The 26,167-nt window shown below is 54.7% G+C and overlaps 2 protein-coding genes across 7 annotated transcripts; one reads left to right on the top strand and one right to left on the bottom strand.

Moving 5' to 3' along the window:
- Positions 1-2,743: 2,743 nt before the first annotated feature.
- On the top strand, positions 2,744-7,905 carry MDK (midkine). 4 transcript variants are annotated; one of them, XM_021533394.4, is made up of 5 exons: positions 2,744-2,834; positions 6,137-6,216; positions 6,317-6,478; positions 6,586-6,747; positions 7,169-7,905. In XM_021533394.4, exons 2-5 carry the CDS (start codon positions 6,138-6,140, stop codon positions 7,192-7,194), a joined length of 429 nt encoding a protein of 142 aa, XP_021389069.1. In that variant the 5' UTR covers positions 2,744-2,834; position 6,137; the 3' UTR covers positions 7,195-7,905. The 4 variants fall into 4 exon arrangements, with proteins under 4 accessions (XP_021389069.1, XP_031360886.1, XP_085437937.1 ...); XM_031505026.3 differs by having other exon boundaries at positions 6,133-6,216; XM_085581811.1 differs by having other exon boundaries at positions 2,744-5,759; positions 6,133-6,216.
- Positions 7,906-8,216: 311 nt separating this feature from the next.
- Positions 8,217-24,675, bottom strand: CHRM4 (cholinergic receptor muscarinic 4). Of its 3 annotated transcripts, none has more exons than XM_077784171.2 (3): positions 24,517-24,675; positions 11,755-11,796; positions 8,217-11,227 (listed from the first exon to the last, which is right to left on the bottom strand). In XM_077784171.2, the coding sequence occupies exons 1-3, from the start codon at positions 24,572-24,574 to the stop codon at positions 9,750-9,752; spliced, it is 1,578 nt and encodes a 525-aa protein (XP_077640297.1). In that variant the 5' UTR covers positions 24,575-24,675; the 3' UTR covers positions 8,217-9,749. The 3 variants fall into 3 exon arrangements, with proteins under 3 accessions (XP_077640297.1, XP_085437935.1, XP_021389065.2); XM_085581809.1 differs by lacking the exon at positions 24,517-24,675 and adding an exon at positions 17,588-18,503; XM_021533390.3 differs by lacking the exon at positions 11,755-11,796.
- Between the last annotated feature and the right edge of the window lie 1,492 nt (positions 24,676-26,167).

The following is a 26,167-nucleotide window of genomic DNA, read 5'->3' as shown; positions in this document are numbered from 1 at the left end:
GTCTTGGGCTTCTGCCTCCAGTGCTGAGCACTGAGCAGGAATTATCTCTGCCACTCTGGTGGAAGGACCACTCTCTGATTACAAAAGCAGAGGATTAGGGACACTTCTGCTTCCAGGCCTCAGACGCATAAGGATGACTGTGGCCAGTACTTCTGTCTTGTTGGAGTTTTCTTTGTAAAAGGAGGTAATTGCAGTGGCTGATGGCATGCTGGTGATGGAGCCAGTGGGTGATGAGGAGCTATACTCAGACTTGTATTTCTAGGAGCAGTTTGGCAGCCTGCCTAGTGCTCCTGCCAGCCCTTCTCTGCCCGGAGAAGCAGTCTCCTTCCCTGCCTACATTGTCCCTTCCACCCCCTCTGTGCCTCCCTTTCATGGTCTTCAAACTTCAGCTCCTGCCCAGAGCTAACAGCGAGGATCTCCAGCAGGCGTAAGGCACACCAAATTGTCCTGGCCTCCCCAGGGACCAGGTGTACGTGCAACTGGGAGGAGGGGGCCGCTCTGCTTCAGTGCCCAGACCCCAGCATGCTGGCACTTGGCCCACATCTCAGCAGGGAGGCTGTCAGTAACCATGGCAATTGGAGTCTTCCTGCTGCCCCAGTGTCAAACAGCCAGTGGGGAAGAAAAGCAGTCCTGCTATGTGATCACTCTGATGAGGAGTGTTGAAGAGGGGCAGTGTACCTTTGGGGCAGAGTCCTGCCCTTCTCTCCGAAGGGTGTCGACGTCCCCTCTTTCTCCTTTTTAGTCAGGTGCTGGAGGTTCAGAGGTCTGTCTGCCCTCCTGTGGGATGGAAGCACACCTGGGGTGTAGGCACCAGGTGCATGTGTGCAGGCTGGAGAAAGCAATGCAAGCCCAGCCCCAGCTAAGCAGAGCTGAGGTGACAGCAGTTGGCCCTGTTAATGATTACCTGGCACACACCTCAACAAGGATAAGGTCATTCCTCTTCCATGCATGGCCGTGTCCCTGCACTGACACTGCAGCAACATCCACCACTAGTTCCTCAAGGACCAGGCCTTGACCAGAGATGGAAAATGCAGAGCTGACATGCCATGAATTAGCTTGTGACATTTTTAGAGGTAAAAAGCTCAAGTTAACCTATTGCAGGGAAATGCACCTGGGTTGGTCCCGTTCCATCTTTTTTCTTCCTTTCCTCAGTATGAGGCCTCTTTCTGCAATCACAGCCTTTTGCTGCTTAATTGAGCTGGGGAAGGAGCCATTTCCCCCATGTCCCTCAGAAAGAGCCCAAAGGGACCAAGCACAGCCACTGCTGAGAGTGATGTGCACCGCTGTATCTCTGCTCTCTCACACAGCTAACACACAGGGCTTCACCGTACCTTATGCTGGGAACTCTGGTGAGATCTTCAGCTCCTGGTCAGAAACAGCTGAAGAGAAGCAGCAGTGCTTGCTCCACACCTAGTTCTTTAACAGTTCTATAGTCCCTGGTTTGCTCATCACAGTCTTATGATTCAGATGTGCAAACCTGATGTACACCTCAGTCCTTCTCCTTTTTTACATTGAAGTTTGTTTCAGCAGCTTTTTTCAGCTTGAGTTTAAAGGCCAAACAGTGGAGGGAGGTTACTGGCTTTGCTACCTGCCCACTCTCAGGATCTATTTCTGCATCCTGGGCTCAAACATACAGCCTGGCATCTCCAGATCCCTCACCACCCAGAGCAGTACCTGTTGCTGTGTGTGCAGCAGGAAGGGGAGATGACATGTTCCCACATTTACCAGCTCTCCTCAAAATCTCTGCAGATGTTTGGGAAACTGCTGGCGGACTGGCAGTTAAATGTGGCAATCTCTTGGAAAGTGATTCCTGGTTTCAAAGCAGCTCACAAAAAACAGCCCCACCCTGTAACCCCACCTGTGGCAGTTCCAGGATAAGAGGTAGAGAAATGGCTCCATTCCCTAGCAGAGCTCCATTTTTCTTGCATGACACTCTCCTTTCTGACTGCTAACTCCAAAAGGGAATTGGCTTTTCTGCTGCCTTATTCACCTCCTAAGGAAAGGTGGTGGATGGGGGAAAGGAGCAATCACACTTGCAAGGTCCTTTTCATCCCCCACCAGCAGTCGGATACCACTGCTTGGCCCAAGGAGAAGGGCTGCAGCATGGTTGAGCTGGGGGTAGGCAGGTGGGTCACAAGGGATGGAATTGGGGAGACGCTTGGGACAGCATGTAAGTGATGTGCTGCTCTGGGTGCTGAGCAAGTCCCTCTTTCCTGGCAACTTCCCACGAGGGGCAGAGCAGAGGAAGGTGAAAAGGGCAGAGATCATGAAAGGTCGGTCCATTGAAGCCAGTGGCCTTGATGGAGGAGGCATCCACGGAGCTGGTGGAGACGCAGGATGGTTCCCTCTACTCCACCGAGCCCCAGGGGTGCCCCCGGGGCCAAATTCCATCGGAAATCAGAGCAGCAGCCCTCAGGGGAGACGCTGCCTCTCTTTTCAGCTGTGCACCCTTTTGCCACTCGTTGATGTTGGGGTGCACGGTCAGCTGAACCCGCACAAGCTTCCCTGGTACCGCACCGCGGGTACGGGCTGGAGAGCACAGCAGGAGGATGAGGGGGACAAGGGACAGCTCACCCCCGGCCGAGGACGACGCCGCCGGCCCGCGCTGCCCCCGCCCCACTGGCCGAGGGGCCAGCCTGCCCCCGGGCCGGCCCTCCGCCGCCCTGCCTTTGTGCCTGCCGGGGGGCAGAGGAGGAGCTTGCGGAAAGTTTTGGGCTAAAAAGCCACCTTTTTGCTGCCAGCCGAGCCCGACGTCAGGGGCCGCTGTGCTGCGCGGGGCTCCGCACGCGGCCGCCACACAAAGGCAGCAGCAGCAGCTCCGCGCCGCTCCGCAGGTGAGTGCGGCCCCCGCCCGCAGCCCTCGGGTCGGGCCCCACCGAGATGGGTGCCCCGGGCGAGGCGAGCGGAGACCGCCCGTCGCTCCCCGAGGAGGCGGCAGTCATCCAGGCTGAGGGCTCCCCGGAGCGGGATGGGGCTTTGCCGGGATGGGGGAATGGCTCTGGCTGGGGAGGACCTGCAGGAAAGGGCGACTGGCGCCGGATGACCAGGGGCGGTGCCCCCCCCCGTGCAGGATCGCCTGAGAGGAGCCAGGGAAGAGCCTGGAGATGCCGAAGGATGGAGTTTGGTAGGGAGCCAGGGCTCCTGGAGAGCAGATGGGTTGAGGCAGTGGCCCGGTATCCTACCCCCCATTCCTCGGGCGAAGCACCCCACACTGGTTCGGGGAGAACTCAGCTGGCAGAGATCTTCCGATCGGAGCCTGGGGAGCTGCCCCGAAGCGGGGCTCGACCACCGCCCGCCTCTCCGGAGGGCGAGGGAAAGGCTCTACGGGCTCACGGCGCAGCATCTACCCTGAAGAGGGAGCAGAGCGCAGAGGTGCGGACGGGCGCTGCCTGCTCCCCTCTCTGCCCTCAGTGCAGGGACAGAACCCTTTTCCCTTGGAGCACCTTCTCGCCCCTGAGAGGGGAAGGTGAGGCCGGTTGCTGGAAAGCCCCACAGCCCCCCTGCTTCCCTCAGCACCTCTAGGGAAGCCTCCTGGCCGTGCCAAAGCTTTGGCTCACGGGCACATGCTTGGTGTCCCCTTTCCAGGCAGCAGGGAACCTCCTGCTGTCGCGGTGCTTGTCTCCAGGCCACGGGCTTCCCGAGCGCTGGGCTGGCTCCTCGAGTGCCGGGCTGCCTGCCCGGAGGCTGGGAAGCAGCTCAACCCGCAGAGGGAGGACAGCAGTCCTGAGCCCACCACTGCCAGAGCCAGCTGCAATTTGAGCCGAGCAAAGCCGAGCCGAGAGGTCCCTACTGGAAAAGGGGCTGTGAGGGGGTGCCAGCCCAGCCGCCACTCCGTTCCCGGGAGCGCATGGGGACACCACTGAGGGATCAGGAGCTGCGGAACATGTGTGGGCCGCCTTAGGAGAAGTCGGTGGCATTACCTGCCCCGGAATGGTGTCTGGAGAGAGGTCCAAGCTTTCCCATTGCAATAATGGGTATTTGAGCTCTGCTTCAGCTTCACAAGGTTATTTTTCTTTTTAGAGCTTCAGCTTCACCAGGTGATTTTCTTTTTCTTTTTAGAGCTAATCCTAGATCATAAAAACCCAGAGCAGCTAGAGAAGGGAGAAGAGAGAACAGGGACTGATGTTATGTGAGAGCCAGGCAGCATAATAGGAGGAGAGAAGCCAGGGCCCCGCAGGGATGCAGGAGTAGGGCTGTGCAGGCATGCCTGAAGGTGCTGTCATCCCAGCCAGGAAAAACTCATTTGCGTGGCTGTTTGGAAAACCAGTTGGGAAAATACACTCCCTTTTCCTTATGAATGCTTTAGGATGAGCCATGACTGAAGATCCCTGCAAAACTTTGCCTGGGGAATGCAATATGCTGGGCTGAGCCTGGGAGCAAATTCAGGGGTCCCTGGGGCTGTAGCTGTAGCTGGTCATCCCCTCAGAGGGTATCCTAGCATCCCTGTGTATACATGGGCAGGGCCCCACGGCGCCCATGGCAAACAGAGGGAGTCTGTGCCTGGAGGTGAGGCAGGGGTGAGCGCAGAGAGCTGGGGCTATCTGCCCTGGGGGCTTGAAGACCATGTCAGAAGGGCCTGAGCAGAAGGTGCTGGGCTGGGAGGTAGGTGCAAAGAGCACAAGGAAATGCTCTGCAGCAAAGAATGGGAGAAGTTAACAGAATACCTGAAACCAGAGGGATGGTGTGAACAATGTGGATGTCAGAGGTGCTACCCCATAAGAGCCACTGCAGAAAGTGGGACAGCCATATCTGTAAGTCAGCTCAGCTCTAGCCTTGTCATCTGTAACGAGCCCATCTTGGCTGAGCCCTTGTCCCCTTTGAAGGCAGATGGGTTGGAGCAGAGCTGAGCTGTGCTGTGCTTGGCAGGATGGCTCCCAGCCGGGCTAGGTAGGGGGAAGGCAGATCTCACCCCCATGACTGTGCCCTCAGCCAGCCGGTCTGTGTAATTCCCTGTGACAGTTCAATGCAGAGCAAAGCTGGCAGCTTGGCGGCAGATGCATGAAGGGTGAGTGCACTGGAGCCTGAATAATGTGGGATGCTGCTCTCTCTGGCATGCTGCCCAGGGAGCCCAGGGGAGGGAGCAAACACTGACCCTGGGCTCTTCCCTTCATCCCCTGGGGCCTGTGGTTCCTCCTGTCCTCTACAGCCCAATTCTGCAAAGCCCATCACAGAGCCAGGGCAGGTGCCATGTATTTTCTGGATGGCTGCTGCCACACAGATATGGGTGGCATCTTTGGGGGAACAGAGACGGGGTCTCCAGATTTGAAACACTAGCTCTGCATGCCTGCACTCCTCTTCCCACTGAGAGCAGGATCTGGGACCCCAGTGCTGGCAGCAACATCCCACAGTCTCGTGATGGCAGCCAGAGAGGAGCCATGGTTCAAGGTCACCAGGGCAGGGGGACAGGGCACGATCCCCAGAGCTGAACCTTTATGTGTGTGCACCCTTGTCGCAAAGCCGCTCCCAGGTGTGTGCACACCTGCACACCCCCTGCATGCATGGGTGGCATGGGCAGCAGGTTCCATCCCTCCAGTGAGCTCCCACATTGTGGCTGCTTTTTTTGGTGTTTAATCCACTGATAAAACTTTCAGACTTCTCATGGAAGAAGGTTTCTTTTCCTGGACTTTTTTCCTTTTTCCTGGCATCCTCTGGAACTGGAGTAAGGTACTATGTGAGCTGTGTTCCCTGGCCCCAAGGCTCTTTGGTATGGGGCAGCAGCCTGCTGGGTCATGGATAAAAGATCCAAGAGAAATATGCAGGTAAGGGCTGGTAACTGTAGAACCTTTCCCAGATGTAGTGAGGGCTGTGGGGTTCCCCATGGAGAGGATTTTGACCATATACAGGGTAATGGGGGGGCTGTAGGGGTGGGAAGAATCTGCCAGCCCTGCAGCTGCCTGGTAGGAGGCAGTTGTCGAGGTACATAATTAACCTTCCTGTTGCAATTAGTGAACATGTTCTATGGGGGGGCAACAAGAAGGGCACAGGGGTGTACACACACATGTAGGTGGGTGTGTGCAATGGAGGCAGCTGCTGTCTTACTTCCACACAAGCTGCCCACAGCCCACCATGCCCCTCCTCAACACCACATTGCACCCCAACCTCCAACCCACCTAACTCTCCTTCCTCCACAAGGCAGGATGCAAGTTCGGAGTCTCTTCCTCCTCCTGGCACTGATCCTGGTGGCTGCAACCACCGAGGCTGGCAAGAACAAGAAAGGTGAGGAGCAGCCTGGGGCAGGGGGCTAGTGGGGCGGGGGGCAGAGTGGGGCATGCTCCCTTGTCCCTGCAGAGAGCACCTACTCCACTTTTCTGCACAGAAAAGGCAAAGAAGGATGGCTCCAAGTGCGAGGACTGGCGCTGGGGACCCTGTGTTCCCAACAGTAAGGACTGTGGTCTGGGCTACCGCGAGGGAACTTGCAAAGATGAGAGTAAGAAGCTCAAGTGCAAGATCCCTTGCAACTGGAAAAAGAAATTTGGAGGTGGGTACATGGAGGTGGGGTGGTTGGGGACCACCATGTGCTGGGTGACTGGGGCTAACGTCCCACCAGGTCCTGGCTAGTTCTGATGCCTCTGCCCTCTCATCCAGCCGACTGCAAGTACAAGTTTGAGAGCTGGGGAGGCTGTAGTGCTCAGACAGGCCTGAAGACTCGCTCTGGAATCCTGAAGAAAGCCCTGTACAATGCCCAATGTGAGGAGACTGTCTATGTGACCAAGCCCTGCTCCTCCAAGATCAAGTCGAAGTCCAAAGGTCAGTTCCCACCACTCATGTCTCCAGAAGGGTCCTCTTGCAACCCTGGCCAGGAGTTTTTCAGAGGTACCTTGGCCTGTTTGGATTGGCTTTGCTGGTAGTGTAGGGGATTTCATAGGATGCTCTTTCCTTTGCACTGCGAAGTCCAGCTGCTGGCTAGGTGGGATGCAGATGCTACTAGGAAAAACCCTGGTCCCTCCACATACCACTGCCATCTTTGGTGGGATGGGGATTCCCTGCCCTCCTCACTAGGATGGTGCAAAATGTGGTTTGGCATGGCAGGAGGCTGCCTGCAGGGATGCAGCCACTTCACTGTGTTCAGCCAGCCATGCTGGCTACTTTTCTACCACAGCAGTGTCTGGGGGACTGTGAGCTGCCAGCAGATGCACTAACTCTTGTCTCCTGTGCTTCTTGAATGCAGCAAAGAAGGGCAAGGGGAAGGACTAGAGCAGAAAACCAGCATCCTCATCGGGCCCTCAACATGGTGCCTACAGGACTGGATGTCCAGCTGCAGCTGGCCCACACTACGGTCTTCCTCCTCTTCTCCTTACTACTTTCCATGACCTCCTCTTTCACTGCGATGCCTTGCTTTAATCATTAGTGTTGTAGAGAGCAAACCCACCCACCCTGCAGGATAGGCTGCCTCCTTCCTTGCTGCCCCATGGGCACTACCGGTGCATCCTGCTCACCTCCTCTGGGCTGGTATTGGGTTCACTGGGATATGCTCAGAGAGCTGGGATGGAACACACATTTTTCCAATCTCCAGCACAAGTGAGTTGCCTTTAGCACATCCTTTTGCAAGCCCAGGACCCTCCTTGCTCCTCCACCAGGTACTAGTGCCAGAGGGAATGGCTGGGTGTTGAATGCCTGAGTAACCCCATCACTGAAGTTTCTCACTCAAGGACTGCTCTGACCTCAGGGGATTTATTTCAGTACCCCTTTGGCTGGGGCATGACTTACCTGCAGCAGCTGAGGAAAACACAGCCATCACCCTGAGAAGCAGCTGTGTCTCCTCTCTGTACTTCTAACCATGTGTCCATGCTGGGGCTGCAGCCCCTCTGCCTTTGCCATGCCAACACCAGTGCTGGGTGGGAGCTCTCCTTTTGGAATTTTTCTTTTTCTTTTTCTTTTCCAATAAAAATCTTTTATAAAAAAGTATCAGAAGTTCCCTGTTGTCCCCACAAGGTGCTGCTGTGCTGGAAACCCCAGCAAACCCCAGTTTTGCTGACCTCAGTGGCATCAGCAGTGAAGTTACCATGCAGCTGGTGGTGGTGGCCTGGGTGCCACATGCACATGGTCCTGGACAAAGCACCAGACCTCACAGCCTCTTTGCAACAACGCTTCAGGTTGTCCCTCCCTTGCTCTTTGCAGAAGGGATGGGCTGCAGGAAATGTCACCAGTGGGTGACAGTGGGAAGCAGGGAAGGAGCTACCCGGGTGATGACTCATTCATTCTTCACACCATGGACATTAGTTTCCTGGTCCAAGGTCTTTATTTGTCTTGGGGTGTGTTGGGCTGCAATTGTAACCATTTAAAAATACCCGGAAACCCACCAGGCATTTTGGGTACCCCTAAAGGCAGTGATGGAGGGGTTCCCATCTGCGTTGGGGCAGCCTTTCTGCAGGCTGCACCCTGGCATGAGGACAGGAAGGACATACAGACACAGAGTTTGCCAGTGCTAGAGTGGCCCCATCCCATCCGTTGCCTGCACCTGCTGTGCCCACCAAGGCTTGCCCCTGGCTTTGGAGGGGGTGGGGAGCAGCCCCAGGGCGCTCAGGGCGCACACGCGGCCGGGCTGGGAGGAGGCTGGAGACGCTGGCTGAAGCCCGCATGCTGAGGGCTCTGCCACAACACCCATGGCAGCATTACATCCATTTACAAAGCTCAGCAACCGCCTCCTTCGGCCTCCCTGGAGGAGTGCCCTGCACGCAGGGCAGGAGCAGGGCTGGAGGCCACTGTCATCCTCTCCTGCCACCAGAGCCATGCATCAGGCCTCCCACACCCACAGTGGGGAGAGCAGGAACCTGCTCATGGCCCAGACGAGACACGGGGCACCTTAGCCCCATTGCAGACCCTCTTCCCATCCTCTTCTGAGACCCCCAAGTCCCCCCTGTCCCTCCCAAGGACAGTTATTTTCACAGTCACTGCTGCCCACTACTCAGGGGCCCCATTCCCCCAGGGATGTGGAGCGAAATCCTGCACCACACCAGGGCTTTTCTTTGCAGTTTTAGTTTCCATCGTTGTCGGAGGCAACTGGGTTTCACACTCCTCACCCAGGAGTGAAATGCTTGGTTTATCTGTCTGTCTTTCCAGCAAATTGCTGTCTGAGGGCAGAAAGGACGTGAAGGGGAGAGCAGAGCCAGAGCACAGGGAATAATTCTGCCCCAGGACCCTGGGTGAGGATGTCCGAGGGGACTCTCAAGGGAAAGGAAGCATCTTGCCACATCTGTTAGGGTCCAATCTTGATTGCCTTCACAGGGGACCTGGCTAGGCCAGCAGGACTCCCCATTAGCCTGCCTTAGCCAGCCTGGTCCAAGATGTCTAGCAAATGTTTGACCCTGGTTTCTTTTAATTTCTTGGGTTATAAACGCTTTATAAGCCAATGGAAAGCATCCAGCATTAGCCCATCTGCATGCAGACAAGCTCTGATGCCTTGGAAATGGTCAGCTGGGGAAAAAGGTACATCCAGTCTTAGGAGAAACACTGATGCCATTTGGCCAATCTCAAGAGCATGGAGCTGGGAAGGGCTCCTGATGACCACATCTCCTCTTGCCTCTGGCTTTCCTGGTGGCTCCCTGAGCTAGTCCCCAGGCCCAGGGTGACTGGAAGGACCTGCAGCTCAGAAATGCCTTGGATTTTTGTCAGCGTTGGATGAAGGGCATCCTCTGCAATCACTGCACAGTCTGCACTGTTGTGAGTTGGGAGCAGAAGACCCCCCGCTGGCAAAGGAGGCAAAGGGAAGGGTTTCCATAAGGTTTCTGAAGTGGTCCCTGAGTACCAGTTTATCTGGCTGTGCCAATGTTCCTGTACTGGCACATGAGAAGGTGCTTGAAGGTTTTCTTGAAAGTGGCATTGCAGAGGGCGTAGCAGGCTGGGTTGATGGTGCTGTTGACATAGCAGAGCCAGTAGCCGATGGACCACACTGTTTCGGGCACGCAGGTCTCACAGAAGGTGTTGATGAGGACCATCACGTTGTAGGGTGTCCATGTGAGTATGAAGGCCAGCAAGATGGCAAATATGGTTCGGGTGACTTTCTTCTCTCGGGCAGCCATCTGGCGCTTCTTCCGTACTTGGCTTCTGGCAATGCTGGCAAACTTCCTGGCAACATTGACTGGGCGGCTGTTGGCCAGGGAGTTGTGGTTAGAGGCACCTGACTTGGCTGGGACAATCTCAATGGCGGTGACACATTCGGTCCCAGTCTGTTTGGTGACAATCTTAATCTTGGACCACTTGGAAGTTGGGTTCACCCGAGCCTTGGCTGGACTCTGTCCTTGCCCTGCTGGCAAGACTTCTGCTGTGGGCTTGTCTTTTGTGGTCTGGGTCATGCTGACGCTGCTGGACTCATTGGATGTCTCCTTCTCCTCCTGATGGCCAGTGGCCTCTGTCTGTGCAGATGGTTGGTCATCCACTTTCCCATTCCTCACCTCCTCCTTCACCTCCACGGCCCTCTTGGGAGAATTATTGTTGTTCTGTTTGACCATGGGGCCCTTGAGGAATCTGAGGGACTTGGCTTTCCTCTCTTTCCTGCTCTCAGGCTTGTGCCTCCTTACCCTGCTTCTGCTGGCCAGGGAGATGTGGATGTACAGCACTGTCATGATGACCACGGGCAGGTAAAAAGCAGCAATGGCTGTGCCAAATGTCACCGCGGGGTTGGAGAGGAACTGGATGTAGCATTCCCTCTCAGGGACTGTCCTCTTGCCCACAATGAACTGCCAGAACAAGATGGCAGGGGCCCAGAGAATGAAGGACAATATCCATGCGGCCGCAATCATTAGCCCTGCCATCTTGGTGGTCCTCCTGGCCGGGTATGTCAGGGGCTTGGTGACACAGAAGTACCGGTCAAAGCTGATGATGAGCAGGTTCATGACAGAGGCATTGCTCACCACATAGTCCAGAGCCAGCCACAGGTCGCACACCACGGCCCCCAGTGGCCAATAGCCTTTGATGATGTAGACCGTGTAGAGGTTCATGGAGAAGACCCCGATGATGAGGTCTGCACAGGCCAGGCTGAAGAGGAAATAGTTGTTGACAGTCTGGAGTTGGCGGTTCACCTTGATGGAGAGCATCACCAGGATGTTCCCCACCACGGTGACAAGACTGAGCGAGCCGGTGACAGTAGCAATGAAAACCAGCTCCACTGTCTTGTAGTTGGTGGGAGGCTGCACAGCCACCTCAGAGTGGTTGCCCAGGGTGAAGTTGTCATAGGTCAGGTTGGCCATCTTTGCCTGCCAGGGCTGAGCAGAGAGGTTGTGCATGGGATCTGCAAGGAGAGTGAGGACAGAAAGGGAGAATATCAGATCTGCCAGCCTGTCCTGGCAGCATTTCCTCAATTTTCCAGGCCACCACTACTGTTGGCTAGTGCTCAAAAATCTCCCAGCATTCCTGGACTTCTCTCTCCCACTGCAGGAGTCTGTTGGAGGCATTTCTTGTGTCCCTATTTAGCAGTAGAGGAGACAAATGAGTTGCAAGAAGCAGGAAAGGGGCTAAGACAGTCCCATGGTCAGGGTGTGATGGTCCCTTCTTTGCATATCCCAGTGGGAGCACAACCTCGTGTGGCCCAGGGAGGCACACGGGGAGGCCAAAAGGCTGGGGGAAAAAGGACTGCAGAGCCCAGGGGGATGTACATACAGCACTCACTGCCAGAACAGCACAGCATGAAACCAGTGCTCTGCCCCAGGGACAAGAGCAGATTTAGGTATGCCCCCGGCATGTTCCACTGACCTCCCCAAAGCACTCCCCAAGAGGAGCCTAACCCACAAAACCCTTGCCGTGGTCTGCTTGGCTCACCTGTGTCTCTCACAGCAAAAATCTCCTTCTGGAAGATGAAATCTGGGAGAAGGAAAACAGCAAGTTACACCACAGCTTGCGTGCATCCCACAACATCTTACTGAGAGCAGCAGCCTGTCCAGCAGAGGTGGCCCTGACCAAAGGGTGACACTGCTGAGATACAGATGCTGAAAAGCCAAGAAAGGCTGAAGAGGGGTAGTTTGGCATGGTGCAGTGCACAGCGCAGCAGGCTCAGAAAAGGGAGGGAGCTGCACAAGTGCCATCAGTCAGTGATGCTGGGAAGTGATGACTCCTTCCCCCAGTCCCACATCACAGTGCAGCTGCAGCCACCCAGGCTAGGAGATGTACAGTGTGGAGTCAGACACCTCATCATGATACATGGAATTATTTATGAAAAGTGATGGGAATTATGGAGGGAATTACTACTTCATCCAAACCAAGATGCCTATGGTTAATCAACCAGGGTAAGAGTAGAATGGACCTTAAAAAAAATCAATAGATGAGAAGTGCTGTATTAAGATGAAAGGGAATTTCCTGGAAAGCAAAGGAAAAGCAAAGGCACTGAGGGAGTTTGACCGGACAGAAGAACTTCCCATTGAACCTGTCTCTCCCACACTACCCAGGCCTCCAAAACATGATGGCCCTTCACCAGCCTCACCCTGGCCTCTGGGGGCATCCCAACCCTGCCAGACCATCAAGGGCAGCCCCTCCAGCAACTCCTCCTGGTGCCCAGGGCAGGAGTTCAGCCCCAAGGGCACTGCTGCCAGGAAACCAGCAGGAGCCAGCGAGTGTCCCCACACTGGGAGCGCTCGGCACAGTGTGTCTGGCTTGGGTGATGGCTCCAAATGCCTGGGACTCCAAAGCTGATTTTGCTGAATGTATAATTGTGCCATTAACAGGCACCTCTTCCAAGACAGGTCTGACAGGCTTTGAGATCAGTTTGTCTATTTTAAGTATTTGAAAAGAAATGCCCTTTTCTTTCATCTGTGGTGAGGGTAGGAGATGTCTGCCACCAGCAAATAGCCAACTTTTTAATATAAGCACTTTCTAAAAAGATACAGGTGTAATTTAATGGAAATGTGGCTGCTGAGATGCTAAAGCATGGGTCTGATGTAGCCATTTAGGCAGCTTCTGCATTAGCAAGCTGTGATAATGGTGGAGTTCCTCTTACAGGTGCAAGGAAAAGAAGTGGGTGAGGGACAAAGAAATACCTCTCTGTCATTATCCTCTAAGCATGTCTATGAAGACAAAAGGCTTTTAAAAGAAAGCAGTTCCCTTTGGTCGATGCTACATGCCAGATATGGATGGGGTGAGGAACCCTGGTAGCATTGCCCAGGCTTGGAGCTTTGCACCCAGCTCCAAGCACAAGGGATTCATCAAGAGAGAGGGAAAAAGGTTTCTGCTGCCATCCTTCCTGGGCACCCAGCCAGGGATGTGAGAAGAGGTGATAAGTGTATAAAATGGCTCAGAAATATATAATCATGGCAGTTTGGGGGTTGGTTTCAGTACAATTGAAATGAGTTTTAATTTCTTCACTTTGATGAGATGGGAAGATTTAACTGTCATTCTTGTAACAGCTAATCAAACTGATCAGACAAGCTAGCAATCATGCAGACATCTACCCCAGCTCTTCCAAGAAGAATTTGAAAGTCTTGAAAAGAAACCTTTCCATCGTCTCCGCTAAAATGTGGGTTTCAGTTTTCTCACTTTTGTTCATGAACTGGCATCCTCTTCTAAGTGTGTCTAATTAATTATCAGCCTTGACAGGGGCTTGTGTTCTTAGTTACCCAAAGTGAGAAAAGTCCATCTCAACCCCGAACTGTTCTGTACGTGTCCCAAGACCGGGAGCCCCATACGCGAGCCTTTGGATGCCACCCAGAGGTCAATGTCGCAAATTGGTGTGAGGAGGCAGAGGCAGCTGCCGTCTCAGGGTGGAGGGCTTAAACACTGACTACTGTGAAAAAAAGCCTTCACCTAATAGCAAAAAATAAAGCAATCCCCTGTTTGAGGGAAGGAGGAGGACTGAAAATGTTTAAAGGTGTGAAGATAACATACAACACAGACAGAGCAACACGTCTGAGCTGGCAGCTCTGTACACTGCTCACCCTTGCCTCAGATCCCCTGGCTATTCTCTGCCGCACCCCAGCCCACCAGGCATCCCTTCTTTCCCCATCTTCTACTCTCCATTCCCCTGTCTCTCTCTTCTGCCCCCAACACCCTCTCTGAGCTCACTGGGACGACTCAGCACTACCTTTGCCTTCCTGAGCAGAGGAAGCAACTCAGTCTGGAGCTGGGAGAAGGCCAGGGATGCTACAAATTTGGTAGGTTTGTGCAGCTGACCAAGCCATGCATAATAACTGAATGGGCACTAGGGATAGATCTCTGCCTGTGAGATGGAGAACGTGCAGGCTGTTTGGGAAGGGCCTGGGTGAGAGCACAGCCCTCAGGCAGTCACACACCTCTGTCTGCATCCTCATAATGTGTCCAAAGATGGAGAGGGCACACAGGAGACCTGTGGAGCTGCACCAAACTCAGCAGTGTGACACCATCTCCACCCTCATGCCAGCCACATCACTGTTCCCAGAGCAAGACACCAGACACCAGACACCAAGGGACCTCTCCAGGACTTGGTGTCTCTCCACTAAATGCCCTCCCTATGTACTCCAGTGCCCAATGCTTGCTCCCTGCACCTCCAGGAGTGCATTTCTTCTCTCCCTCCCCGCATAGCCCCTATCCTACATCACACTCTCTGTCTTCATTCCCTTTTGCACCCTACTTTCATGATGACACCACAGACAGGGAGGAGACATAGCCTTGACAAAGCCGAGAGAACACTTTAGAAGGGTTCCTAGGGCTGACACCCTTACCTGTGACACCAATTGGCTTTTCAGCCTGCATACAACCATTCTTTCTCAGACAGTGCTCTCTCACACCTGCTTGCACCAGCCAGATACAGCAAATTCCCTCAGACTTTTGGCAGTGATTTAAAGCTGGTTTTCTCCTCTCCATCGAAGCTGTTGGAAGACTCCAACTCTTTACTGATAGCATCCTCCAGTCCAAGTGTTTCTGTGGCTGCCATAGTGGCCACCAATTGTGTCATCAAGGGAAATACCTTTCCCTTCTCACACAGCCACAGATCCAAGCAGAGAAAATTGTAATTTGAGTGGGGTCCAACTACTGTGGGCCGTGGGCACAGCAGGGTCTCCACTGCTGCCAGCAATCATGGGTGTGACCACTCTGGTGTGAGGATTCAACTTCAGAGCAAGAGCAAAGCCAGTGCTCTGTCGCAGGGTGACACCCAAGACCACAGCAGAAAACTCCTGCTATTTCCTTGCTGTACCTCATGTGCCTTACCAGCAAACCTTCCCAGGCTGTCAGCTCCTACAAAGTGCCTCACAGCCTCTTGCCAGGTAGGAGAGGAGAAAGCCCTGTCATGGACTGCTGGTGACCATCCTCTACCCAAGAATCTGCAGTAGCTGGAGGCTGGTGTTCCATCGGCTGCAGTTCATGACTGAACACCTGCTGAGCACCCAGCTCACATGGCATGGAGGGTTTAGCTCCCTCCCGCCCCTGCTGCTCCTTATGTGGAAGGAACTGGCTGCCCTCTGCACCGGCACAGCAAAGGCTATGGGAGAGGTTGGTATTACACACACCCATGTGATGGTGGCACCTCAAGCTGTGGGATGAGCTCCTGGAGCAAGCAGCCCTCCTGCCCCAGTGTTCCCCTCCTCTTCTCTCTGTACTGCACAGCCTCCCTCTGCTCCACAGCCCCTGTCCCACCTGTCATCACCAGCCATCTCCTTTCCTATTTTGACACTGCCCCATCCCAGCATCATCCTCAGGGCTGGGGATACCCAGGGTGCAGGTGCAAGTGGGGGCAAAGCCATGTCTGGTCCATATGCAGCTGAAGTGACATTCTGCCTCTGGGAATGAGCAGAGCTCTGCAAGGAACCCCATCATAAAGCAAGCCCCACACTGGCACACCAGTCTGGGGAGGAAGATGTTCACAGGGGAAGGAGCGGAATTGGAGAAAGCTGTGCTTTAGCAGACACCTCTGAGCGTGAGCTGCTCCCAGAGGAATTGGGCTTTAGCCCTGCATGGGTTTGGAGCAACAGCACAACTGAAAGCGACCTCGAGCCCGGGGACAGGATGGAGGGGCTGTGGCTGTCAGCTCCTGGCTGAATGGATCCTGTGGGGCTCTGGGTGCTGCCTGTCTCCAGGAGGGAGGGAAGGTGGCCCCCTCCACCACAGGAACATTTCAGGAGAAGGCACACATCACCTCTGGGTGCCAAAGGCTGGGCCTGGGCACATCGCCTTTGGTGTCCCATTTGGAAAAAGCTGGGCCAGCCCTACTGTCTTGGCCTTCCTAAAAGTGCAGAGAGGGTAAAAGTCTTGACAGGATTAATCCTGTCAGGTTAAACTGCTGATGTGATGTGGGGCTGGGCAGTTTGTGCAGCCACGACCACAAGGAGGAGAGGAAAGAGAAAAAAGAGGGAACAGAAGACACTAGACATTTATGGCTCACGCTCACAAAGGGAAGGTATACTTAGGGTAGGGTGGCAGTTTGTGGTGCTAATTGCATTATCTAATAGCTGTTAATTAGTTCCTGAATCATAGCACCACTTTACAACTAGTGAAGGGTTGTTCTGGTTGACAGATTCACACTCCTCGGAGTGTGAAGACAGAATTCCTAGATACTGGGAACCTTAGAAATACAACATACGAGAGAAGACAGAGGGCAGGCCCTGTGTCTGGCAGGGGGAGGGTTGGTGTTGGTCTGCTTCCATGCCTCTGTGCTGGAATGATGAAGGCAATAAACAACCAGAAAAACAGAAAGGAGATAGGGGTCAGCAGGATCTGTTGTGTTAAAATGGCAGGGCTCCCCCTGCCCTCCAAGATCCAGATGGTGGCTGTGCTTTCACCCCTCTGGTCAATTGATCCCTGAAGTCCTAATCCTGCTCCAGAGGAGATCAGAGCCATGTGGAACAGGAATTGTTTCGTCAGTAACATATGGGGTGGTTCTGAGCATTTGGTTTTTCCATTGAATAATTTATTCTTCTTTCTTCCTCTGCTTTTCAACTCCTGAGGGAAAGCAATTTCCTCTATCCCACAAGTTAAAACCTCTGATAGGTTTTCCTGGAGCCACTGGAGAAGCAGTAAGTTCAGTGGCACAGGAGCAGCCAGCTTTCAGGGGAAGGTGAGGGGACCAGGGAACCCCCGTGTGCCTGACATGCATTGTGCATCAGGTTTGTAAAATCCGCTGTGTCCAGGGCCAGAAGGGAGTGTTGCAGTTGAGTAAGCCCAGCACCCTCCAAGCAAGCCAGGAGCCTCCCTGCCTCGGCTGCTGCCTGGAGCGACGTGGCTGATGCTGGCTGTCAGAGGGAAGCCGAGGCGCCGCACCCGAGGTGGCTTGCGCCCGGCTGTGGCAAGTGCTCACCGGCGGAGCCGGGGCTGCTGAGCTGCTCCTGCAGGCAGAGCCCAGCCCAGCAGCCCCACCAGCACCCCACAGCAGCCAGAGCTCCACCCCTGCCCAAACTTGCCTGCACTTGCCTGTGCCCCCAGCACTTGCCGGTAATGTGCCCTTTGCAGGTTGTAAGAGGCTGCATGTCATTTATCCACAGCACCACCAGACAAGAAGCAAGCCAGTGAGAAAGTGTTTTTTAAAAAGTAATTGAAAGGTCACTCCTATAAATAGCCTACCAGCACACTGGTCATTCTGACAATTAATTAACCTCCTGTCACCCAATTATTAGGCCAAATAAATAACCTATCAGTGGAACATTACTAGCAAGTGTGCATGGCAAATGCCATGCAAGTCAAAGTCCAGCCTTACCCTGCTGTGCCCGGCCTGCAGCTCCCAGGCACTGGCGACTCCCCAGCAGCTCCCACGCCTGGACAGTAGCATCCCGAGGGGAGAAGACTCACCATGGAAGCATCACAGTGGGATGAGGGGGACACAGTGCCCTCTCCCCAACGCCCTCTGCCTCAGCCGCCCCAGGGCTGCAGCTCCCTGCTGGTGGCAGAGCTCAGGCCATGTCGCTGAGCTAGGGAGGTGCTGGGTTTCCAGCTGAGCCTGGGCTGGAGCCACACTTCTCCCCTCCCATCCACTGCATTAATGCTCTCTGCCTCAGAGAGATGCTCATGTTCTTTTATATGCCTGGGCTGGAGTTTTAACAGAACCCAGCTGTTTCAAGGCAGCACAGCAGAAATAACCCCACTGCAGCTACAGGTCCCACTGCCGGGAAGGGCTCTGGGACCAGCCAGCAGAGAGGAAAGAGGGGAGTGAGACGGGACTGCAGCAACAAGTGACTGCCTGGATTGGCTGGGCTCTTCCCAGGGAGAGGTTAGTGGCCAGGACCTGGTTAGATCCTGTGGGAGAAAGAATGGTGGAGGAGGGACTGAGAGCTAAAGGGGCAATTGCTGCAACACCTAAGAGCTGTTTGCTTAGAAGAGCAACTCCCCCTGCCCCAGGGACAGGCCTTGCCTGGGGATAGCAAGGGGGAAGGACTTGGCTCTTTTTGGGAAGTCAGCTGTAGGGAAGCCCCCTCACCCTGCCACAGCCCCCGCAGCCACAGGTGCCTGTGCCAGGTCCCTACCATCCACATGGGGGAATCTGCCTCCCAGGCCTGTCCCAGGTGCCAGGGCTGGTGCTGAATAAGGCAGGGGCTGGCCCCATGCAGAGACCTGCAGCACCCTGCATGCACCCTCTTTGTCCCCACAGTCCCATGAAATGTAGGTGGAGATGCAGCTCGGGCAGTCAGAGATGCAGTGGCAGAGGGGACATGTTTCTCTGTAACTCACCCTGGAGCTGAGACACCACAGGGAGCAAATAGTAAGGTGCTCATCTGAAATTTTGAAGACCTGACAATGGAAACAAGAGCCCCTTGCCCCACAGACCAGCATGAAGCTTTACAGGACTTTGAGAGGACAAATGAGCCAGCTAAGCAATGGATAAGAGAAAAGAGCTGATGCCCTGAGCCAAGGGCAGAAAATCAGGCAGGAGCAAGAACCGCTGGATGGATGTGTATGTGAGAGCCCTAGTCCTGGGAAGCAGATAGATGGGAATCTTTGGGGTGCTAATGAAAAAGGAAACTGAAAATACTAGACCCCATTTGGCCACAAGACCTGCCAGAGGATTTGGAGTTTTTGCCTGAGCAAAGAGATAGAGTGAAGAAGAGGAGCTGTGGCAGAAGGTGGGCAAGAGAGCCTAGGGTATGGACAGGCAGAATGGAAAATGTGGGGTCAGGGTGCCAGAGGAGGAGAGCAGGTATGAAATCCCTACAACAGAGAAGAGGAGGGATGGAGAGGAAGGAGGTGAGAATAGTCTTGGCGTGCCAGGGAGACATTACTTATCTCCTCTACAGAAAAGTCCTAAGAAAATCTTCTGAGGAGGGACTTCATACAGAGATATTGCCTGCAAACCTCTCCTGCTGCCTTCTCTGGAGGCTCCCACCAGTTCCTTGCTGGGCAGAGTGGGAGCCGTGCTGGAGCTGGAAACCTCTGTGGGCTGCAGCTCTCTGGCTCAGGCAGCCAGCTCTGCCTGGAGTCACCTGTCTCACTGCAGGATGGTGATCCCCAGCTCGTCGTGCTGGTTCTGAATGAGGCAGGGGCTGGCCCCCATGCAGAGATGTGCAGCACTCTACACTCACCCTTTTCGCCCCACAAGGGCTCCATGAGCTGTAGGGTGGGGATGCAGCTCAGACAGTCATGGACAAAGTACTGCTCACCCCATCCTAATGGTTCAGGCAGCACCCCACAGCACAGGGCAGGGGTTTTAGTCACCTCATTGACAGGGACTGCACATAGTAGCAGAGGGTTTCATAAGTTGAGCATGACTTATGGGCCTTGATGAGTTATCTGAGCTCTGCAAGAAGCATAGAGACGACCATGCTAGACACTGCTCCTAAGTGCTGCAGAAAGGCAGGCCCAAGGCCAGGCAATCCATGCCTGTTTTCAGGCAAAGACAGATGCCAAAAGGGTTTCATTACTCTCCACTCCTCTCTGTACATATGCATGCACTTTTTTGGCCTTATCTGGGACTGCACATGATGTAACTGTCAGCAGAGGAGGGATCCAAACTACCCCAGAGGCACTAGAGACAGTGAGATGCCAGCTACTCTCTTTCCCATCTCAGTCATGCAAAGATCCCTCAAGGACCTTAATCCCTCTTCAGCAGAGCCAGTCTGCCGTGCTGCCTGGGACTTGGGAGCTGACACTGACACTGGGAGGGTCTGCAAGTGAGGGGTCAGTGAAGCACGGTGCCATGGAGGCCTCTGGAGAGCTGCTCTGTGACCTGGAGCGGATGCAGGGGCCCGGGACATCGTGTTTGAAGACTCATGTTTTCAAACCTCAGTGTTGCACAACTGCAGCTGAGTTTCCCACAGACAAATCAATCTAATTCTGCTTAAGAAGGCTGAAGACATTAACCCATTAACTGGCCAATGCAACCAAATTCACTGGGAGCCTTAATCATGGTGATGACATTTCACTTCCAGACAATTCCAGCTGAGGCTCCTGGTGTCAGCCCCCACTGTCTCCTCTGCCAAGCTGCAAGGTGCTATCCAATATGTTAGATTTAAAAGCAGTTGTGGTACCAGAGGGGCTGCTTCTCTGCCTGGCTTTCTTGGCTGGAAGAGCACAGCCACCCTCAATAGCTCAGTAACACGCCGAGAGCTCAGGCCAAGCCTGCTGAGCTCAAGGAGCTCCATGGTTTGCACTGAATTCTGCCTTTAAAGGACAAAATTCCTAGCTGCTGTCCCTCCTTCACCAACTGAACTGGGATGTAACTCCTCTCCGAGGCTCTTGAAAACAAGTGAACAGCCCTGTGCTTCCCCATGTCCCTCTCCAGCTCTCTCTGAGTCACTGGAACAGGTGGGAGAGGTTCCTCTGCAGCCACACGCCTCAACCCGCCTAATGCTGGGGCAGGAGGTGGGAAGGGAACGGGGGCATCTCTGCCACTGCCTCAGGCACCGAGTGGGAATAGGGCACACATTGCACAGGACATAAAGGCGCGATGGGGACACGGTCACAGCAATGTAGAAGAGCCACTGTCACACACAGCTGTGATTTGCAGGACCTCCAGCAGTAGTTTTGAGGATTGTCAGAGGGACAAAGCACTGTGCCTACAGCCATTGCATTTGCAGGCTTGGACAGGCTGGTGATGTTAATTTTCTCTGCAAACTTGCATCATACAAGGTATAAACGGAGCCTTTGTTGGAGTTCCTCCTCCATGTGGTGCAGCCTCAGGGCTGAAGGCTTCTCTGGAGAGTCCCGAGAGCAGCCCCAGGGCAAAGGTGTGAGCAGCTGTGCCCGGCACGCAAGGGGTGGGGCTGGGGAGCATCTCCAGCAGCGCCTCGTTTGCAATGCTCACAGTGACAGGGGACTCAGGGTCTGAAGATAGGTCAAATGATGTTGTCCTGGCACAGAGTCAAGTCCCAAGAGGATCGGTGCATCGATCGTCAGGGAAGGTGAGATGGCTGCCAACAGGCACAAGGAGTGAGGACACCCAGGTGTCTCTAGCTGGGGGAACAGGGACTGGTTGTGTGTCTCCTGCTGAAACTCTGTCTCTAAGCATCAAGGGGAGGATCTGTATATGAGACACCTTGCCCTGTGTTCATGCACCAGCAAAATACTGGAATCGTGGGCCAGCCTGACCAGGGAACACTCGCCCCAGATTAATTTGTCTAGGAATTGCCTAACTCCTTGAAGCTTCAGTAAATTAATTTGTCTGAATACAGGGCAAGGGCCCACCTCGGTGTGTTCAAAGGTCTGGATGCAGCAAGACTATGACATGCCTAGAGGCTTAAAAGGATGTCATGATGGGCTGTGCTCCTGAGGACAGTCAGGGCTGGCACACTCCCCCACTTGGGAGTTGGACAGCAGCCACACATTCGGGCTCACCTCTTGGTCTGCCAGGGCCCTGGGCAGGAGAGCGCATCAGTCTTCCTTAAAGCTGGTGTCTGCTTTCTGTCTGGTCACACAGATCCCTCAGAAGAAGGATGTATATGGCATGGTTCCAATCACCAGCTTGAAGAGGCTTCAACACTGCCTGGACGTGGAGCCTCACTGCAACCATTGGTACCTGGCATATTCGTGGTGGGTGCTGGTGCTTGGGCAGGCTAAAGAGCAGTCAGCAGAGGATGCTGGGATGGAATTAAGAGAGGAAAGGAAGTACATGGGAATGATCTGATCCAAAACTCCCATTTCCTTGCTGTGTCAGATCCTGCACTCTCATATCTCCCCAAAACATGTATTTTAAATGTGCAGTTTTAGACCCAGCCCAGAATGGATGCTGAAATGCAAAGCAGATCTCCTCTCTTGTCTTACTGGAGAGCAATGAGGGTACAGACCCGTGTCAGACTGAGGAGCAATTGGCTTGAGGACAATGCCCGCTTCTCCAGAAGATGCCCATCAAAGCCCTGACATAGCATGCCAAGGAGAAGGGGTCAGCTTCCTCACAAGAAACAGTTGCTGCGTGTCTGTTCATGTGGAAAGAGGAGCTGTGTTTGTGCAGAAAGCAGCAGCCCCTTGCAAACAGCCTCCATCTCCCTCTCCTCTCCCAGCTGATCTCCCCGCTGCCTTTGCAGAGCTGCATCTGCCACTTTGGCTGGGTGCTCACCAAACCTCTTCACCTCTGCGGATGCTGCTGGTCAGGGCTCAGCAGGGCAGAGAAGGGATCAACACAAAGGTGTGCTAGGGACTGCTTTGCATCAGCTGCTCCTCCTGGTCTCACTATTTTTATTCCCTGTTTTTGTATTTTTTTTTCTTTTTTATTCTGGGGAGATATTTGTAATTTTAAGAACAAACAACAAAACCCCAACCATGGCAAAACCTGCCATCAATGGGGTGCTTGTGGGGACAGTTAAAAGAGAAAAATCATGCTCCTTCTGCAAACTCAGAGTAATTGGATCACAGAATTAATTAATAATTTCAGTTAATTTCTCTTCTATGAAAGAAAACAGACTGACCTGCTGAGACAGGTATGCCCCTCGCATGAATAAACAAACCATTTTTACTGGTAGCCCTTCTGCTGCCAGCTTTCCTCTGCCCACTCAGCAGGTCACTCCCAGGGCTGCTGCTGCTCTATCCAGCAAAAAAAAAAAAAAGTGGCTGCCACTCTGAGCAAGGGCACGTTGGCTTGGCTTCTGCAGGAACCAGGGCTGCTGCCCAAACTGCACCCCTGCTCCCATCCCCACCTTCCACACCCTGGGCTCCCACCACTGGCCGCCATCCTGGCTGAAGGCTGAGCCAGGGTTGGGTCGCTGATGAGGATCTCCACTGGATGCCTTGCTCTTTGCTGGATGTCCCGTGGGGGCCTAGTCCAGGCTGGAGAGCAGCAGCAGGTGCTCAGATCACAGGAGTTAGGGCGTTAGGAAGCAGGAGGTGGTGCCCAGCAGTAGAGACAGCGAAAGCATCTTGGTGTCACCTGTGATTTCAACGTGAGCATTGTCTCTGGTGCTGTTTTACCAAAAGCCTGGGCTCTGGGATCCTGTCACCTGAGTATTTTGATAGACAGTGCCTGCATCAACAAGCCACCCAACTGCATTGGTAGCAACCCTTCTAGCCCCTCTGTTCACTCTGCAAGTTGTGCCAGAAGTCAAACCGCTTTTGGAGGTCACTCAAGGCAGTTGTGACAAAGCGGGGAGCCTCCAAATGCCCAAGCAGAGCCCATCTACCAGCAGGGCACAGGGGAACACCAGCTGCTTCTCAGGTCGGGAAGTATCTCCCTAGCCTTGGGCTTTCCAAAGACCAGCTAGAAAAATCCATCCACAGCACAATCAGAGGGGTTGAAAACAGGTGAGACAGAAGCCAGTGCTGCTTTTATTTAAGAAAAATGATAAGAACTGTTCCCTGATTTGAAGCCAATGTTATTATTTTGGAAAGAAAAAGGGTGTGGCTGCCCGACTCTTGTCCAGAGAGCTCTCTTGGCACAGAGAGCACGGGGCAGCTCTGTCATTACCAGCATAAAGGGTGCAACAGGGTCAGAAAGGGCTAAAGGGAAGATGAGATCCACACTGAAGGAGTGAGTGGGCAAGATCTGTCTCCCTTGCAATGCCTAACCCAGCAAAGGGCTCTGTGAAGAGGGGGTAAACTTCTGCCTAGTCATGTCCTGGCCACAAACCACAAGCCCCAGAGGGGTTTGCCCAGTATGGTGACAAAGTATCCAAAAGATAGGGGATCCTCTCCCTGTTGCTCTTGTTGGAATAGTGAGGGAAGCAAAGAAAGCGTGCAGGTATTTGCTGTCCAGGAATGTCTCCTTCCAAGAAAAGGCACCAGCAGAGCAAATAACTCACACCCTAGGTTTCCTCCTGGGGGGTGCCTGCCCCTGGAGCCGCAGGGTGCTCATATTCCCTACTCAGGGTGCTGACAAGGCTGTTTCCTGGGTGACAAAAGGGACCCGAGGCTCCTCGGGCAGCGGATCCCGGGAACGATGTTGGTTTGGATAGGAGCAAGGAAAGGGGATGCCGGACATCACCCCGGTGCCCTGGCAGGGCTGCAAGGCTCCAGACATCCCGGGGCAGCGAACCAGTGCGAGGGTCCCGACCCGCGGGGCACCGCGGCGTTCCCGGAGAGACGCAGGAATGTGGGAAAGTTGGCAGAGACACCTCCCCCATTCCTGGGGCGACCGCGTGCCACGTCCCCCGGGGGTGCGGAGCCCCCTCCCCATGCACCCTGAAGCCATGCTGACACCCCCGCCGGACCCTGCGGGGGATGCCCGGCGCCCCCCGCCCCGCGCACACGGAGCCCCGAGCAGCGACTCACCGGGCAGCCCGGCCCAGGGCGCGCCGCCGCCCGGCGCCGAGCGGTTCTCAGCGGCCATGGTGCCGCGCCGCGCCCGCGGGGGCTCCGGCTGGCATGGCCCGGCCGGCTCCGGCTCCGGTCCCGGCTCCCGGTCCCGGCGGCGCCGCGCGCGGCGGAGGGGCGGGGAGAGGGGAGGGCCCGGCGCTGCCGGCTCGGCCCCGTCCTCCTCCCCCCGCCCCCGCCCGCCCCCGCTCCCAGATGTGTCGCCCCCAGATGTGTCGCCCCCAGATGTGCGCCCCCCTCGCCGCCACGAGAACGCGCCGGGGCGGGGGCGGGGAGGAGGGGGGCTCACGACGTCAGGAGCCGCTGCCAATCCCCCACGCCGCCGTTCCCCCCGTCTCAGAGATGCGGCTTCCCGTCCCCGCCGGCCAGATGCGCGGCAGCGCTCTTGCAGCACCCCGGACAGCGCTCCCGGGACCGCCCGCTCCCCGCGCCGGGCTCCGGCCCCGGCCGCACCCCCGGCACCCGCCGGCGGGGATAAGTCCGGATCCGCCGGAGCCGGGAGCACCGGGAGCACCGGCGTCCCACGGCGAGACAGAGAGCGGAGCAGGGCGGCGCGGAGCGCGGCCCCTCACGGCCTGGGCAAAGGGAGGCCTCGACGCCTTCCCCAGACCCCAAAAATCTCTGCCGGGCTGTCATTAACACTCGGAACTGCGGTGTTCATACAGAACAACAGCCTCATCAGGCAGCTCCACAACCAGCTGACTGACCGTCCCCCAGGTCTACCTTTTGGTAATGAGAAGGTGTCAAACAAGAAGAAACAAAGGGACAAAGGGGAAAAAAAAAATGTTCCCTTTCCTGTACACCCTTCCCCTTCCCTCCACTTTATACCTAGAGCAACTCCCTTACCCACCCTCTGCCTCTCACTTGGGCTGTCTCACAGACACACGGGTATCATTTTCCCATCTGCTCGGCTCTCACACACACATGCATAGACACACACACAGACAAATAAACGCCCCACTGGAACCCTCCTTTGAAGAGATTACAGCAGCAGATGGGTTCTTACCATCCATTCCTTCACCCCCTCACCCTCTTCTCATACCTCTCTGACTCTGGGAGATAGCACTTAACAAAAGCATGGTATTTTAAGTCAATGTCTCCTCTAAAGATGTGTCCAGTTCACAGACTGGACGTCTCTTTCCCCTAGATCCTGCAAACTGGTATCTTCTCCCTGCAAATGGAGACACATTTCTGAATTCCAGCAGAGAGAACATTGTTAAGGTAATTCAGACAAATTTCTCTGATGACACATCTCCCACTCCAGGTGCACCTCCACCCCTTGAAAAGGTTAAAGCCTTTTGGCACTCGCATCTGCTGCTGCCTTTGCACACCACGAGGCTCCTTCCACCGCAGGGAGGCAGATGCACCACCATTATTTTGATCACCACAGGCCACATTCTGGCATTTCTTTAGTGAGTTCAGTCAACCGGTATTTGTTTTCCCTCCTGCCTTCTTTGAGAAGAAAGAAGACAAAGCTTTCCAAATATTGGCTGGTGTGGAGCCACACGATTACACTGAGTGCAATGAGGCTTTGCTGTCTCTTTTCAGCTTAACATCTGCCTGCACTCTTTTTGCAGTCACTGACCAAAACCCGTCAACTCCAGCCAGT

This window comes from Lonchura striata, chromosome 5, assembly GCF_050655825.1.
Source record: "Lonchura striata isolate lonStrDom1 chromosome 5, ASM5065582v1, whole genome shotgun sequence".
Taxonomy (NCBI): Eukaryota; Metazoa; Chordata; class Aves; order Passeriformes; family Estrildidae; genus Lonchura; species Lonchura striata.
Note: the sequence above shows the minus strand (reverse complement) of the source record. Positions and strands in the feature narration are given on the sequence as shown.

Bases quoted from the DNA above. Each gene is read 5' to 3' on its own strand.
- MDK (XM_077784172.2), top strand. From the start codon at position 5,952: ATGTTCTATGGGGGGGCAACAAGAAGGGCACAGGGGTGTACACACACA. The intron at 6,217-6,316 runs GTGAGGAGCAGC...TTTTCTGCACAG, and splicing joins GGCTGGCAAGAACAAGAAAG to AAAAGGCAAAGAAGGATGGC. The intron at 6,479-6,585 runs GTGGGTACATGG...CCTCTCATCCAG, and splicing joins CTGGAAAAAGAAATTTGGAG to CCGACTGCAAGTACAAGTTT.
- CHRM4 (XM_077784171.2), bottom strand. From the start codon at position 24,574: ATGGCCGCTGAGAACCGCTCGGCGCCGGGCGGCGGCGCGCCCTGGGCC. The intron at 11,797-24,516 runs GTGAGTCGCTGC...TCCTTCTCCCAG, and splicing joins GCCCTGGGCCGGGCTGCCCG to ATTTCATCTTCCAGAAGGAG. The intron at 11,228-11,754 runs GTGAGCCAAGCA...CTCTCCTTGCAG, and splicing joins TTTTGCTGTGAGAGACACAG to ATCCCATGCACAACCTCTCT.